Below are 15,494 nucleotides of genomic sequence, written 5' to 3' on the forward strand. Positions count from 1 at the left end.
ACTGCGCCACCCAGGCGCCCCTAATTTTTTAAAAAGTAATCTCTACGCCCTGCGTGGGGCTCGAACTCACGACCCCGAGACCAAGAGCCGCATGCTCTACCGACTGAGCCAGCCAGGCACCCCCTTTATGATTTTCTGCATAACATTTTGCTTTCTTTAGTTTACTTTACTGTGAGAATACAGTATATAATACACAGAACGCACAAAGTATGTGTTCCTCGATTGTTTATGTTACCAGTCAGGCTTCCAGTCAACTGGAGGCTCTTGGTAGTTAGGTGTTCTGGGAGTCCAAAGTTGTATGAAGATTCCCAAGTGTGCAGGGTGAGGGTGCGGTTGGCTCGCCTACCCCTCAAATTGTTCAGGGTCCACTGCACTACAAACACACAGAATTGTCAAAAGTGTCACCCCCAAAAAAGCCAGTCCTTCCCCTCCCCCACCCAGTGTATGCATGAGGTAACGAAAAGCCAGTGGACCCTATTCTAGACACTTTGAACAGCAACAACAAAAAGTAGGTCACTAGCACATCTTCCATTTAAGGGCATAAGACGGCATTTTACAGGTGGAAAGTTCCTCATGCTCCACTATGGATGTCACTCCTTCCCACTCAGTGTTTCCCGAGAGACAACGGGCTCCGATCTTCTCTCAATATCATGCCGCTCGTGGCCCTGTTCCCTACAGGAAAACTCCACGGGACCTCAACCCCCACATCCGGCCCACGCTAGACTCCAGGACAGAGACAGCAGCCCAGCTAGCCCATGCTTCCTACTTCTCCCTCACCCCCTCACAAGGCAGCATCCAGAAGTTTTCAGAGCCCCCGAGAAGTGTGGTTCTTCTTGTATGCTCTGTTAATGACTACATGTGTGTGTGTCTCCAAAGTCACATGTTGAAGCCCAAACCCCCAATGGGATGGTATCAGGAGGTGGGGTCTTTGGGAGGCAATTAGGTTTGAGATATATATATATATATATATATATATATATATATATATCATCTTCTTTAAAAAATTTTTAATGTTTACTTATTTTTGAGAGAGAGAAACAGAGCATGAGCAGGGGAGGGGCAGAGAGAGATGGGGACACAGATTCTGAAGTAGGTGCCAGGCTCTGAACTGTCAGCATAGAGCCTGATGTGGGGCTCAAACTCATGAGCCATGAGATCATGACCTGAGCTGAAGTCAGATGCTCAACCTACTGAGCCACTGAGGCGCCCCTATATACCACATCTTCTTAATCCATTCATCAGTCGATGGACATTTGGACTCTTTCCATAATTTGGCTATTGTTGATGGCACTGCTATAAACATTGGGGTCAATGTACCCCTTCGAATCAGCATTTTTGTATCCTTTGCATAAATACTTAGTAGTGCAATTTCTGGGTCTTAGGGTAGTTCTATTTTTAAATTTTTTTTTAAATTTTTTTTTAACATTTATTTATTTTTGAGACAGAGAGAGACAGAGCATGAACAGGGGAGGGCAGAGAGAGAGGGAGACACAGAATCTGAAACAGGCTCCAGGCTCTGAGCTGTCAGCACAAAGCCCGACGCGGGGCTCAAACTCACGGACCGTGAGATCATGACCTGAGCTGAAGTCGGACGCTTAACCGATCAAGCCACCCAGGCCCCCCTCTATTTTTAACTTTTTGAGGAACCTCCATACTGTTTTCCAGAGTGGCTACACCAGTTTGCATTCCCACCAACAGTGCCAAAGCGTTCCCCTTTTTCTGCATCCTCACCAACATGAGTTGTTAATCTTAGCCATTCTGACTGGAATAAGGTGATATCTCATTGTGGTTTTGATTTGTATTTCCCTGATGATGAGTGATGTTGAGCATTTTTTCATGTGTCTGTTAGCCATCTGAATGTATTCTTTGGAAAAGTGTCTATTCATGTCTTCTGCCCATGTCTTCACTGGATTATTTGTTTTTTGGGTGTTGAGTTTGGTAAGTTCTTTATAGATTTTGGATACTAACCTTTTATCCGATATGTTATTTGCAAATATCTTCTCCCATTCTGCTGGTTGCCTTTCATTTTTGTTGATTGTTTCCTTTGTTGTGGAGAAGTTTTTTTATCCTGATGAAGTCCCAATAGTTTGTATTTGCTTTTGTTTTCCTTGCCTCCAGAGATATGTCTAGTAAGACATTGCTGTGGCCGAGGTCAAAGAGGTTGCTGCCTGTTTTCTCCTCTAGGATTTTTATAGTTTCCTGTCTTACATTTAGGTCTTTCATCCATTTTGAATTTATTTTTGTGTATGGTGTAAGAAAGTGGTCCAGGTTCATTCTTCTGCGTGTCGTTGTCCAGTTGTCCCAATACCATTTGCTGAAGGGACTGTCTTTTTTATATTGTATTGTCTTTCCTGCTTTGTCAAAGATTAGTTGGCCGTACATTTATGCATCCATTTCTGGGTTCTCTCTTCTGTTCCATTGATCTATGTGTCTGTTTTTGTGCCAGGACCATGCTGTCTTGATGATTACAGGTTTGTAATGCAGCTTAAAGTCTGGAATTGTGACATCTCTTGCTTTGGTTTTAGGAATTATTATCCTTATATGAAGAGAAAGAAACCAAGGCTTGCTCTCTCCATCATACAGCAAGATGGCGGCCACCTACCAGCCAGGAAGTGGGCCTTCTCACCAAGAACCGAATCTGCCAGCATTTTGATTTTAGACTTCCAGCCTCCAGAATCATGACCAAAAAAATCAATGTCTGTTGTTTAAGCCACCACGTCTGTGATATTTTGTGATAGCAACCTGAGCTAAGACACTCTCATTGCTTTTTTCTCAAACAATCTTTATGGGGAATATCTGATGAATGTAATTCTGCACCATGTCACCTGAGGATTAAGGTGCAGTAATGTAAGTAGAATGCCAGTTGTTTAAGTAAATAATAAGTCCTACACAAGGAGGATTCTGGATCACGTACATATTTAGTACTTGCCAAAAAATCGAAAGAGTTGGCTAACCATAGCAGCCAAGAGAACGATCTGTTTCCTTGTAGAAATCTACCTCTCTTGGGACCTCTCTTGGGTTATGTGGATACTTGCTTGGTGCCAGTTTTGTAAGATGCAGAATGGGAAGATTTGCCTTCTTATTTCCAGGCTCTGAGCTGCTGGTCACTCCCATTCTCTGCTAATGGTCTGGCTTGGTTTTCACTTTGAGCCCTCAAAGTTATTTCAATGACACCAAATGATTTCTACAGGCCTTGTTGCTTCTAACATAGTCTGCAAAATACCAGGTGCTACAGACCGCATGTTTGTGTCCTCCCCAAGTTCATACATTGAATCCTAATCCCCAGTGATGGTATTAGGAGGTGGAGCCTTTGGGATGTGGCTAGGCCTTGAAAGTTGGAGCCCCCATGAATGGGATTGGTGGTCTTACAAGAGACCCCGGAGAACGCTCTTGCCTCTTCTGACATGTTGAAAGATTAATACGTGAGGCAGTGCAGTCAGCTGGAACCTGATGGTCCTGTAGTTGCATTCAAGTAAATAACAGACTGGCAAGTAAGAAAAGAAGAAAAGAAATGCTGGGAGAATGGCTAGCTGGCTGGTGGGCTGCATTAATAGGTGCACAGACCATCATGGGCCCTGCTTGGGGTTTCTTCTCAAAAATTCACCCAGGCCCTGGATCAATACATTTGTTCACCTCTATTTCGTCTGTTCATCATGTCTGTGAACCTCAGGGATGAGTGCTATCTCCTGCGGTCTGGTCTACTCACTTCCTGCCACAGACTGGATGGAGAGAAAGCCCTGGGTCCACCTTGTCTCTCTCCAATGAGATCTTAATCTCCTGCTGGGTTGAGCCATTGCCTGCATGTCTGGAACAAAGTTCCTTCCACTGAGAATTCCGTCTCGCCACTTCCCAATCACTGCATACCCTCCTGCCTGTGTGAAGGGCATGTTCCTTAGAGTTGTGCGCATCCTTGGTTCATGCCATGACCATTGCTTCTTCCTAGTTATGTTACCTGCCTGTAGCAAATTCTTCAATATGTCTAGTCCTTTTTTCCTGCCCCTTTTCCTTCTGCTAGGCTGAAATACTACCTGGTTGGCCACAGGCTCCTAGAAGCGACAGGGCCCTTTGAGAAGCCTTGGGATTCCACAGCTGTGTGCATACGTATGACCTTGAATCTAAGCCTGATTCCATTTGAGCCAGCAATCTGGAGTAGGAATGACTCCCTAGCTTTGGAAATCCTCACCTCTGAAATGGAGCTGACCCCCACAGACCTAGGTGCCCAAGCCAACCCTGGAAACAAACCCTCCAAAGCTTGGACTCTAATTCAGTGAGCACTCCAGCCCTGAGCGTGTTTATCTTCCTGCCAGAATGTTCCTCTTCTCGCCAAGGGCTGATCCCACAGCACTGGGCAGGGCCTCGCCCTAGGACTGAGGATTTCTGTCCTAATACCATACCATATTTTATTTAGGATTTTTACTTTAACAGTCCTAGCAAAAATGACCATAGCTTTCTTTGGGGTGTATTTGTTAGGTATTGCTACTGTGCTGGCTCATCCTGGTCTATTTAAATTTTATAACTTGTCTAAGGCCCATTTTAAGAAACCACATTGTCCTACAAATTAACTCCTTGATCCAGATTTTCTGACTTATTTGATAAAACCAAACAAAGTCTTCTCTTAATATAACTTTACTTTCCTCTCTCTGGAGCTAATTGCTTTTATTCCATATTTTGTACATTTGTACTTTCTTCTTTTTTTCTTGTTTAGCTAATGGCTTACCTATTTACTTTAAAACAATCAGCTCCTGGATTTAGTTTTTAATTCTATATTTTTCTGTTTTATATCCAGCGATTTTAGGCTCTTATCTTTATCCATTACATCCTTCTTCTCAAAGGTATATTTTGTTCTAGTTCTAATTACTTTCATGGGTGCTTAATTCATTTAGTGTATCCTAACTCTTTAATTAATATGATCATTTAAAATCATGAGTGTTCAGGGGCGCCTGGGTGGCTCGGTTGGTTAAGCGTCGGCTCAGTTCATGATCTCACGGTCCGTGAGTTCGAGCCCCACGTCAGGCTCTGTGCTGACAGCTCAGAGCCCGGAGCCTGTTTCAGATTCTGTGTCTCCCTCTCTCTCTGCCCCTCCCCTGTTCATGCTCTGTCTCTCTCTGTCTCAAAAATAAATAAACGTTAAAAAAAATTTTTTTTTAAATCATGAGTGTTCCTCTGTGTAATATTTAGCTAAATCCCATGGTTCTGATATGTCATTTTCACTTTCATACTTTTTCAGGCATTTTCTATTTCATTTTTGTTTTCCTTTTTGAGCCGAATGTTATCTAAGCATTTAACATTTTCAAGGAATAGGAATGTTTTATTTTCTGTTTTGTCATTAATTTCTGGTTTTATAGAATTGTGATCACATAATGTCATCCATGTGGTTCTACTTACTGGGGTATTTTAAGATTTTGCCTGTGGCCTGACATATGGCCAATTGTGAGTGTTCTAAGGACACTTGAAAAGATGTAATCTCTGTGTCAGGATCAGGACACAGGCTTTGATATATTAGATCTACCATATCATTTCTATTTTTAGCTCTTCTCTGTCCTCTCTTACCTCTTGTGCCCTTAGTCTGGCAAGAACTGCATCAATTATTTCTAACTATTCATTCTTTTTATATCTCCTAAAGTGTTTGCTATTCACAATGAGATTATGTTATTCAGTGCGCAGATACTCCTATTTTTTCTTCATTGTGACTTGCAACTCTTATCATTTTAGAATGTTCTTCTTAATCTCATTTAATGCTTTTTGCCCTGAAATCAGTAAGTTTGTGATCCCCAATACCCTTATGTTCAAGTATTCCTGTTACATCTTTTCCATTCTTGTGTTTTCAAGCTTTCTGAATGACTATTTTATGCATGTTCTTATATGTAACATAAAGCTGTGTTATGGTTAGGGCTTGAATATGAAGTTGTGTTTCTTAGATAAGCACGTTGAGTACATTTAACTTTTAGTCACATAAGATGTTCCGTCTCAGTTCTAGTATATTATTTTGTTGTGCTTTCTGTTTTGTAACTTTCCAGACAATTCACTCTGTGATTTTGTTTCTAGTTGTGTGCACATGTTTTAATCAGTTGAAAGGTTTGCATGTTTGTTACTGTGATTATACTTATAATGTTACTTGATGTCTTTAATCATCTATCTCTTTAGATTGTCTGTTGACTCCCTACGGTATTTCTTTCTTTTTTCCCTTTTCCTAATCAACAGATTTTAGTTGATTATATTTTTTTGTTACTATGTTCCTTTGTACGAAGATGCATATTTTCAATCTCTATACTTTACCAGCTCGAAATATTTTTCCCCATCATTATGAAGGTGGAAATCATTTTTACACCAAATCCCACTTTCCCTTTCCTCCCACCTTTTGTTACATCCTTTTAAAATTGTGAGGCTTTGCAGCATTTACGTTCTCTTGCGTAACCCTAAACTCCTTTATTTATTGTCTCCTTAGTCGGACACTTAATTCAATGTATTCGTTTTGGAACAGCCTTCCCATTCACCTCGCCTGTGGTGACCTATTTTCAGCTTTGTGCTTGGACATGGATGGTTTTGAATGAATGACAACGAAGGGCTTGGAGGAATTCTGCGCCTCTGTCCTATTGGAACGCAATTGACCCCCAAGGACAGATCTTTGCAGCCTCGGACCATTTCTGCTCCTCACCATCTGGGGGCACTGCCAGGCTCTCCCGAGAGTCTGAAATGTCTCAAAGTCGGGCTGCTGCGACTCCTCTCGGCGCTGGAGAAGGACGCCGGCGGAGGGGAGGTGCAGCGCGGTCCTCCCGCCGGAAGAGGGCGCCGCGGCGAGGCGGCCCTAGGCGCAGGCGCCGGCGTGCCCCTCTCCCGGCCGCACGCGCTCCTTGACCCCGCGCCGCCGCGCGCCCTGCGGACTCGGCGTAGGGGTTGGCGCCGGTTCGGGTCCGGCCGTCGCGGGCTTACGGCGAGTGCGCCCTGCCCGCCCTCTCCGCGGCGCCCCGGCTCCCGTGCGCCGCCGCGGCCCATGGGGAGAGTCGGCCGGGCAGGCCGGGTAAGTGGCGCCCGAGGCGGCGTCGGGGCGCGCGGCCTGGCGGGGAGCCGGGGCCGGAGCGCCTCCCCGGGCGGCGCTGCACGCGAGGCCGCGGCTGTAGGCCGCGCCGCGAGGGGACGAGAGGTCCCAGAGCGGCCCTCCGAGCGGCCGGCGTCCTGGCGGGCCCCCGGCCCCGGCGGCGGGCGACCCGCCGAGTTTGCCCTCGCGCCCGCCGCCGCTTTCCTTTATTTGCCTCGGGGCACCGGGCCCTCGAGCTCCTCCTGTCTTCCTGTTCTCCCCTTTCCCGTCCGTGCCCTTCCGTCCCTGGGACCCGCGGACGTTGTGGGTTTCTTCCGCGTTTTGAAAAAGTTGCTCGGTCCCTAGACCCTAGTGGCCAGGCTTGTGTCACCTGTGGCCCGGCACCCTTGGCCCCTCCAGGGCCTCGGGCAGCGGAGAGGAGGGAAGCCGCTTCCTTCCCCGGCCGCAGAACGGGCAGCTCCGGATGCTGACGCTTCTCAAAGGCCGCGGTGTACCTAGCCACCGATGGAAGACCTGGCTCCGGCATTCCCTCGGTCCTCGAGCTTGAGAAGCGGGGTTTCAGCTCCGATGTGCGGTCACCAAGCGTTGTCTTTGAGCGTTTCTCCGTGCCCAGACCATGCGTCCTGAACAGCAGGTGCAAGATAAATGAGAGTCGGCCCCTCCTCGCAGGGAGTTTGGTCTCCAGGGGAACGAGCCTCAAAACCCAAGCCTGGGTTGATCCAGGGGACTGGAGTGGGGACGAGAGGGAACGAGGCTTATAACGGAGCCTTGGGGGTGTTGGGTTAGATGCGCAAGGTCGGGGAAAGGTTCCTGCAGAGGAAGTAAGTGTGCCAGGTGGCACAGGTGAAGCCGCATAGTGCGTTCTGGAAATTGCAGGTAAGGTAGAGTTTGGAGGAGTGGGTAGTCAGGCGAGATGGAGAACGTTCTCTGAGAAGTCGGTAACGGAGAGGTGTGGAAGGTACTTCTTGTAGAGGCAAGCATATGGATCGAAAATAGAGTGTTCTGGATAAGGGCAAAGCTCTGCGTGTACTCGGATGAGGACTGTGTCTCCTGGCAACAGGTGGAGTTTGTAGAGTGCAGCTCAGTTTCCCCATTTCTAGGTCATAAAGACCACAGCTGTTTTGACTGTATTGGGGATATTTAGGGCATAGGGAGTAGTGAATTAGTAACTTAAACAGAGGGTGTGTTTTAGAATTTTGCTAAGAAACGTGCTGCATACCGCGCGGCTTAGAGCAAGTGGGTTGTGAGGTGGACGAGAAAGAACGAGGCGTAATAGAAGTGTCATCGGTGAAAAGCCATGCTGGTTGTGGAGTTCTGTGATGACTAAGGGCAACCTCCATGGGAAATAAGAGTTTGGGGAGAACTGTCGCTGTGTTCCCAAATGTAACCGTATAAAGCGGATTTCTTTTTACCTGGTTTAAAACTACCCTCAGGGAACAGAGGATCCAGGGGCTAGTGATCCCTCAAGTCTTTTGTAATAGTAAACAGTGAAGGATGTTGGGCCAGACACGCAAATTGTAGATGACGCTCGGGGACTCTGTTGCAGTCCACCCCAGCCTAAGCCTGGATGTGACCGGGGGGGTCTGAAAAAAGTGTTTTAATTCTTCAAAAAGTCTCTGTTAATTTTATACGAGGCAGATGCCTCTTAGTACTTATTTCCGGTCATCTTGGTGGACGTCAACGTGCCCGGCCCCTCCTCTGTTCCCCTCTTTTTCCTTCTGCCTGTATGTACTTCCTGTCTTGTTCAGGCTTCAGCTTTGCTGTGTGATAGCTGAGTATCTATCTAATGATTGAAAAGAAGAAAGCCTCTTGCCATGCTGCTGCTGTAGGGGCTCAGAACTCACACCTTGCCTCATGGTTAGTTGTGTGGTGGTGGTGGTGTTCCTCCCGTTGCGATGGCGACGATTTAAAATTCACCTTAGTTCTGTCCAGCACCACTTACTGTAAGACGTGGCCTTAAAAGGCAGGTCTGCAGATCTTGTCTCACCATGTGATTCAAGTAGGGGCACTGCCGTTTTCCACCCGTTCGCTTCATGCTTAAGACATTTAGAGGGTATTTGTGAAGTGCTTACAGCGTTCAAAGCGCGGTGCTCAGCTGGAGATTCAAAGATGAAGACGAAAACAGACCTTCCGCCTTTAAGGGGCGTGTAAAAGAGGAAGAGACAGGAGTGTCAGCCAGGAGGCAGCGTAACATGTACAAGTTGCTCCGACGTGAGTGTGTTCGGGGAAACAAATTGGGGGTGGGTGGTTTTGTGTGGGGGTAGCTGTCACTAAAGGCTTCAGCGATGCACTGGAGAGAGGAGTTAGGCGGGCTGCTTCTGAGCAGCCTCCTTCCACGTTCTTTCTGTACTAGTTGTACATGTAAAATATACTTTGCCAGCTTGGGTAGGATTTTAAAAAGTCACCGTTCTTATGGCAGAACCACGTTTACCGCGTTTGTTCTCAAGGAAGAAAAACGGAGCGTGTAGGAAAGACGTGGCGATCAGAGTGTGGTGTTCGGGTGAAAAAGAGATAGCAGGTATTTTAAAGAAGTTCTAAAAGTGATGTGTTTGTGCCTGTATTTGACCCTGGCTTAAAGCGTACCCAGATGTTAGAAAGCACTAGTTTTTACTACGTGGCAGGAGGCTTCATACAGTAAATGTGTTCTGTCGTCCGAGGAACATCTCAGCCGTGTTAGCTTAAGTTCAGGTCCTGGCGGAGTCCGGTCAATGCCGGTTACCTCTTCAGTGATTGCAGTGGGAGGGTGAAGGAATCAGCTGTGGTATGTTACGGTAGGAGTGCTTACAACGGCTGAAATGACAATGTGCACACCTTTTAAGGAGTAAGTGCCGTAAACTTACGCAAATCGTGTTGCATAAAAGGAGGTGGTGAGGGATTGATGGGAATGGGGTTCAGGGTCCTGCCCGCCCCTGGGCTGGGGACATCACTTGGATGGGATGGGGGGACCTTCCGGGTCGAATGTGGTTTCTCGTCCAGATTCTGACTCTCGTTCTACGGGGTAAATTCGCTGGTGCTTGTAGTGTTACGGTAACGACCAGCGGGCCATACGTGTGTGGTGTGTGGATGGGTAATGAGTGTGTCCTTGCTGCGATTAATCCAGTCCTGTGAAGTTGAAGTTCCGTCCCAGTGAGAAAAGCAAAGGAGCTCTTCTGGGTGCGATCCGTGCGCTGTGTGTTACAGAAAACTAGCAGGTGCTGCCAAGATGACATCAGCTTCTCGTCTTTAAAGTGTGTTTGCGAAGGTTTTGAGAACAGATACGAGGAAGTTTAAATGTCATTTTTGAAGCTTAGAGAGTGAGGCACATCAGATGGAGTGGTCCACAGGCCATCTTCAATTTGGAAAGGGATCAGAGGAAGCGTGGTCCCACAGGACCTCATTAATTCAGCCCCGAAATCTTTGTTAAATACTGGATTCTTGGATGGAGGCACTCGGTTGGAAGAAGAGATCTTCTATACTGTTTGACTTTTTTTAACCCCAAATTTGGGGAAATACTTCTGTTAGAGTTTACTCTTCCTGGTAGGGAGATGTCCTAGAGTTAATTAGACGGCAGCCTGGTACCTCATCCTCACTTTCCCAGGGCTGCTCCCTCCTGCCCTGTTACCTAGACTTCTGTTTGCTTCTAATTGTGGTGAGTGTACGTAACACAGAGCTTAGGGTTGTGGCCGTCTAAGGGCGCAGTACTGTGTCGGTAGGTACACACGCGTACAACCGTCACGAGTGTCTGTCTCCAGAACCTTTCGCCTGCCTTTTGCTTCCTGGTGGAGCCTGTGGCATTGTGCAGTTTCAGTGTTGATGCACGTGGCTAAGCAGACTTTCCTTAATTAGGAATATCTCAGCAAGTGTTTATTTGTTAAATTCCTACCCTGTGCCAGAAATTGGAGATGCAAAAATGGATAAGCTGATCTTTTCCCTTGTAGTTCAGTGGGCATTTGGTTAACCTGTTTCCATTGGCACAAATATATTCGTAAATACTATCTTTTTTCTAATCTTTATTTATTTTTGAGAGAGAGAGACAGAGTGCAAGCGGGGAGGGGCAGAGAGAGAGAGGGAGACACAGAATTGGAAGCAGGATCCAGACTCTGAGCCATCAGCACAGAGCCCGATGTGGGGCTCGAACTCACGAACCATGAGATCATGACCTGAGCCAAAGTCGGACTCTCATCCAACAGGGCCACCCAGCCACCCCTAAGTTTATTTATTTTTGACAGAGAGACAGAGTGCAAGTGGGAGAGGGGCAGAGAGAGAGAGGGAGACACAGCATCCGAAGCAGCTCCAGGCTCTGAGCTGTCAGCACAGAGCCCGACGTGGGGCTTGAACTCACAAGCCGCGAGATCATGGCCTGAGCCGAAGTCGGATGCTTAATCAACTGAGCCACCCAGGTCCCTCACGTAAATACTATTTTTGATGAGGTTGTTAAGTTTCTTAGGAGGAGTTACTGGGAGAAGTGGAGTTTGGGTTGCAAGCAAATTTTGTTGATCTTTGTTTACAATTTCCTAGAAAGCTTCATTGTGTCTGTTTGTTTCCCAGAATGTGTTAGGCTTCCCTTGCCTTTATGAGAATAAAGAAAGGTAAAACAAACGAACACTGGTTTAACGAGGCTTCCGTCTGGTGTCTGGTTGAATGAAGAGAGCCCAGACAGTTCAGCCAGGCGCGATGAAAGATGCCTGGTCGTTTGGAAGTAGTTTGAGAACCACGGGACTAAGCTGGACATGCGGTGTTGTTTCTCTTTGCCGTTGCTCTGAGTTTTTCGGATTAGATGTGAAGTTTATGTATTTAGATAAGAACGATTGTTTTGAATACCACTAGGCTGTGAGGGAAGTGCACAAAAGCCTCTGATCCCGGGTGCCTCAGTGTTCCTTCTGGGGCCGTCGTCATTGGCCAGAGATTTCAGAAAGGGTGGCTTGGGTGCGGTTTGCAAACAGTATTCACTGTGCTGTTGGCCTGACTTCTGTTCAGCTGTGGGTCAGGCGGGAGCTTAGTCTGCAGCTAGTGCGGTGAGCTCGGCAGGCTGGGTCTGGGTTTTCACGGCGTTTCCCGATAGTGTGGATTGAAGTGGACGCCGGGGGCGGCGGGGTGGGTTCCTTACTTCTTCTTTATCGCCTCAGTGACTCAAGCTCAACGTGACAATGGGTTGCCAAGCTCCTGAATAAAACGTTCACTTTGTCTGGCACTGCAGGCAGTGGGCATTCGTTTCCCTGTTGGATATGCTGTCTAGGAAATTCTTTGTTCGCACTATCAGCCGAGCTGGTGAGTTGTCACAGAAGCCTTACCCAGGAGAACGTGCTAGCATTCCTCCATTTTTGGGTGATTCATTAGAGCAAGTCAGGCACCAGTACCCTGGGCTCTGCTTTTATTCTCCCTGCTTCTGTACTACCTTGGGGGCCTTTCATTCAGAAATCAAACCTGAGAACTTTTATGGAAGCTGAGGGCTCGAATATTAAGGACTAGAAGAAACTGAACAGCAGCATCAGTTGAGTGGGCACTGACTTCCAGGCTGAGAGCAGCTCTGCCCAGCCCCAGAGCAGCTCCTCTGGGGGAATCCTGTCGGTCCCCACCACATGCAGAGTGGAACCGAGGACAGCCAGCAGCTTGCGGTGGCAGGGTCTTAGAGTCCCAGCCATAGAAGCGAGGAGACGTAAGCATAGACCAGAGAGATTTTGCCCTGAGTCAGACATAACCGGGGGGAAAATTAAATATTTTCCTTCTTGTCTGTATTGCCTTCCCTTCCCGAGAGACAGACACAGGCGAAACAGGGATTTGTTTAACACGGTTTCTATGGCAAAATGCTGTCTGGACCTGGGAACTGACAGATTTTTGGAATGTGCCCGTAAATCAGAAAATACCTGTGCTATTTATTTGCAGTTTGGGGATTTCAGTCAATTTTTTTTTTCTCTTTCCCTTTGTGAGAAAGAGATTGATTTCTTATTTTGAGAAGTGGGCTGTGTTGTGGTTTCACCCAGAATGTTGAGGTTGTATTTAAATTTAAAGGTGGCCGTAGGGATTTAGTGGCAAGGGCTGTGTTCACATGACTAGGTTTGGAGTGGGTCTTCTCACCTTGACCTTGGGCGGATTTATCTCCCAAAGTCCCAGGTCTGTACCAGGTTAGGCTTGAACAGCAGATAACTGCATTTAATACCACCCTGGCTTGGTAAGACTTAATATGTGTGAAATGCTGCTTGTTTTTGTTGTTATTTTGTATTCCTCCATTCTGCAAGGATATTATGTATTGATCATTTACATGTGGATTATTGATTTTCTCTTTGCAATCAGTGTTATTAGAGATTACAAATTTAAACTAACTCGACTCTCTTCAACATTCAGTCATAGTTTGTGAAAATACAGCTTCTGTGAGATCATTTCTGTTCTTTTTTTTCCTTATTTCTAGGCATATGTTTAGATTTCTTCTCCATCAAAGGTAGCTAATAGTGCTAAATCAACCTGGTAATGCACTGTTGTAAAGTTTGTACTTTTTGTTGTTGAGACAAAGAATTTTTAAAAATCAGATATATATAATTGACAATATGTAATTACTAATAATCATTAAGTACAATAGAACAATGATTTCACTCAAGAATTACTTGACCACATGATCTTGTAGGTGGGAAAATTAATTCTGCAAATTTATTTGTAAAATAATACGTGGCTATCCTTTTGCGTATCAGGACGCTGATTGGTGGTATCGGTCATCGTGGCTTCTTTTGCTCAGGGTTCCTGGACTAGACCATCTCCTCGAGTACCTTTTACTTCTAAACTTCTGTGATACTGAGTTATTTTATTTTATTTTTTTTTTTAAATTTTTTTTTTTCAACGTTTATTTATTTTTGGGACAGAGAGAGACAGAGCATGAACAGGGGAGGGGCAGAGAGAGAAGGAGACACAGAATCGGAAACAGGCTCCAGGCTCTGAGCCATCAGCCCAGAGCCCGATGCGGGGCTCGAACTCACAGACCGCGAGATCGTGACCTGGCTGAAGTCGGACGCTTAACCGACTGCGCCACCCAGGCGCCCCATATACTGAGTTATTTTAACATGAAAAGATGTGAGATCTTTACTGGAGTTTGCATTCTTTCAACCCCATACCCCTTGCCTTTCAGCATTAAACTGGAAAGATGTCCCTGTATGATGACCTGGGAGTAGAGACCAGTGATTCAAAAACAGAAGGCTGGTCCAAAAACTTCAAACTTCTGCAGTCCCAGCTTCAGGTGAAGAAGGCGGCCCTCACACAAGCCAAGGTGAGATAAGCCCCGTGTGAGCGCAGAAGTGTGCAAAGCAGGGGCTCCTTAGGATTGACGCAATTTGGTTTTAGTTTGTTCTTCTACCTTCTTATCAGGTTTGTAGGGAGAGAGGCCCTGGGTGCAGAGAGAGAGGAGTTCAGAGTCATTGTGCTTCCCCGGACTCACGGGAAATTGGAGTGAAGAAAAGCAGGAGCCTCCCTTTCCAGCAACGACACTGGTTTTTCAGACTTCGTTAGCCATATTCCTGAGCAGGGGCCCGGGAGTCTGCATTTTTAGGTGGCTCTCCTGCTGTTTGTGGTAGGTGGTTTGGAAGCAGCACTTAGAGGACGAAGCTCTGCAGGAACTAATAATTTGTGTGCGTTAGTGAGGGCTCACGTTGATTTAGTTAAAATTTTTTTAATCTTTATTCATTTTTGAGAGACAGAGAGAGACAGAGCACAAGTGAGGGAGGGGCAGAGAGAGGAGGAGACACAGAATCCGAAGCGGGCTCCAGGCTCTGAGCTGTCGGCACTGAGCCCGACTCGGGGCTCGAACCCACGAACCATGAGATCAAGATCTGAGCCAAAGTCAGACGCTCAACTGACTGAGCCACCCAGGCGCCCCTGAGGGTTCACATTGGTTCTGAATGTGTCAGGCATGTGTGGTCTTGGGGCACTTGGTTTTGTTCACATCGTGTGCGTGTTGGGCACTGGCGACATCTTTGAAATTGAACAACACATAAGACATTAAGACCATACTTGTCCACTGAATGAATATTTGATCTAAAATGTTGTTTAGCAATTAGAATGGTATAATGGTTTGCTTATTGTTCTAAGGGGCCTTACATTGTAGAGTGTATCACCCAGTGAAAGTTCTGTCCCCCAAATGGGCGAATATGGCCGTAATGCACAAAAAGTTTGCTCTTTTTATGTGCAGAGCACAGATACACATAAAGTACAGAAACACAGTATACCTGTGGGGTGAAAATTGTATGGGCAGGAAAAAATGTATTAAAAGGTGCCTTGAGGGGGAAGCAGTAATGACAAAAGAAGTTAAGAAAACCTGCCTTAGAGATCTGTTGAAATATTTACCAATAAAATGTTTGAGCTTAAGGAATTTGCTTTAAAATAATCCATTATGGGGAAGAGGAGGTATGGACACACACGAAACAATTGCCCACGAGCTCATAGCCGTTGAAACTTGTCCTAGACACTTAGGGACTCGTTCCTGTTTGTTTTCTTTCAT

The 15,494-nt window shown here is 46.3% G+C and overlaps 1 protein-coding gene across 3 annotated transcripts in view; it reads left to right on the forward strand.

Annotated features, from left to right (window-relative positions):
- Positions 1-6,863: 6,863 nt before the first annotated feature.
- The window catches only part of RBM17 (RNA binding motif protein 17), a 28,317-nt gene continuing 19,686 nt past the window's right edge, over positions 6,864-15,494 (forward strand). For 2 of the 3 annotated variants that reach the window (XM_047868238.1, XM_047868240.1), the window contains exons 1-2: positions 6,864-7,018; positions 14,130-14,267. In XM_047868238.1, the coding sequence (XP_047724194.1) occupies positions 14,145-14,267 (123 nt within the window). In that variant the 5' untranslated portion in view covers positions 6,864-7,018; positions 14,130-14,144. Of the gene's footprint in view, positions 7,019-12,141; positions 12,284-14,129; positions 14,268-15,494 lie in introns of those variants that run through there. The other variant, XM_047868239.1, reaches the window with a different exon arrangement.

This window comes from Prionailurus viverrinus, chromosome B4, assembly GCF_022837055.1.
Source record: "Prionailurus viverrinus isolate Anna chromosome B4, UM_Priviv_1.0, whole genome shotgun sequence".
NCBI lineage: Eukaryota > Metazoa > Chordata > Mammalia > Carnivora > Felidae > Prionailurus > Prionailurus viverrinus.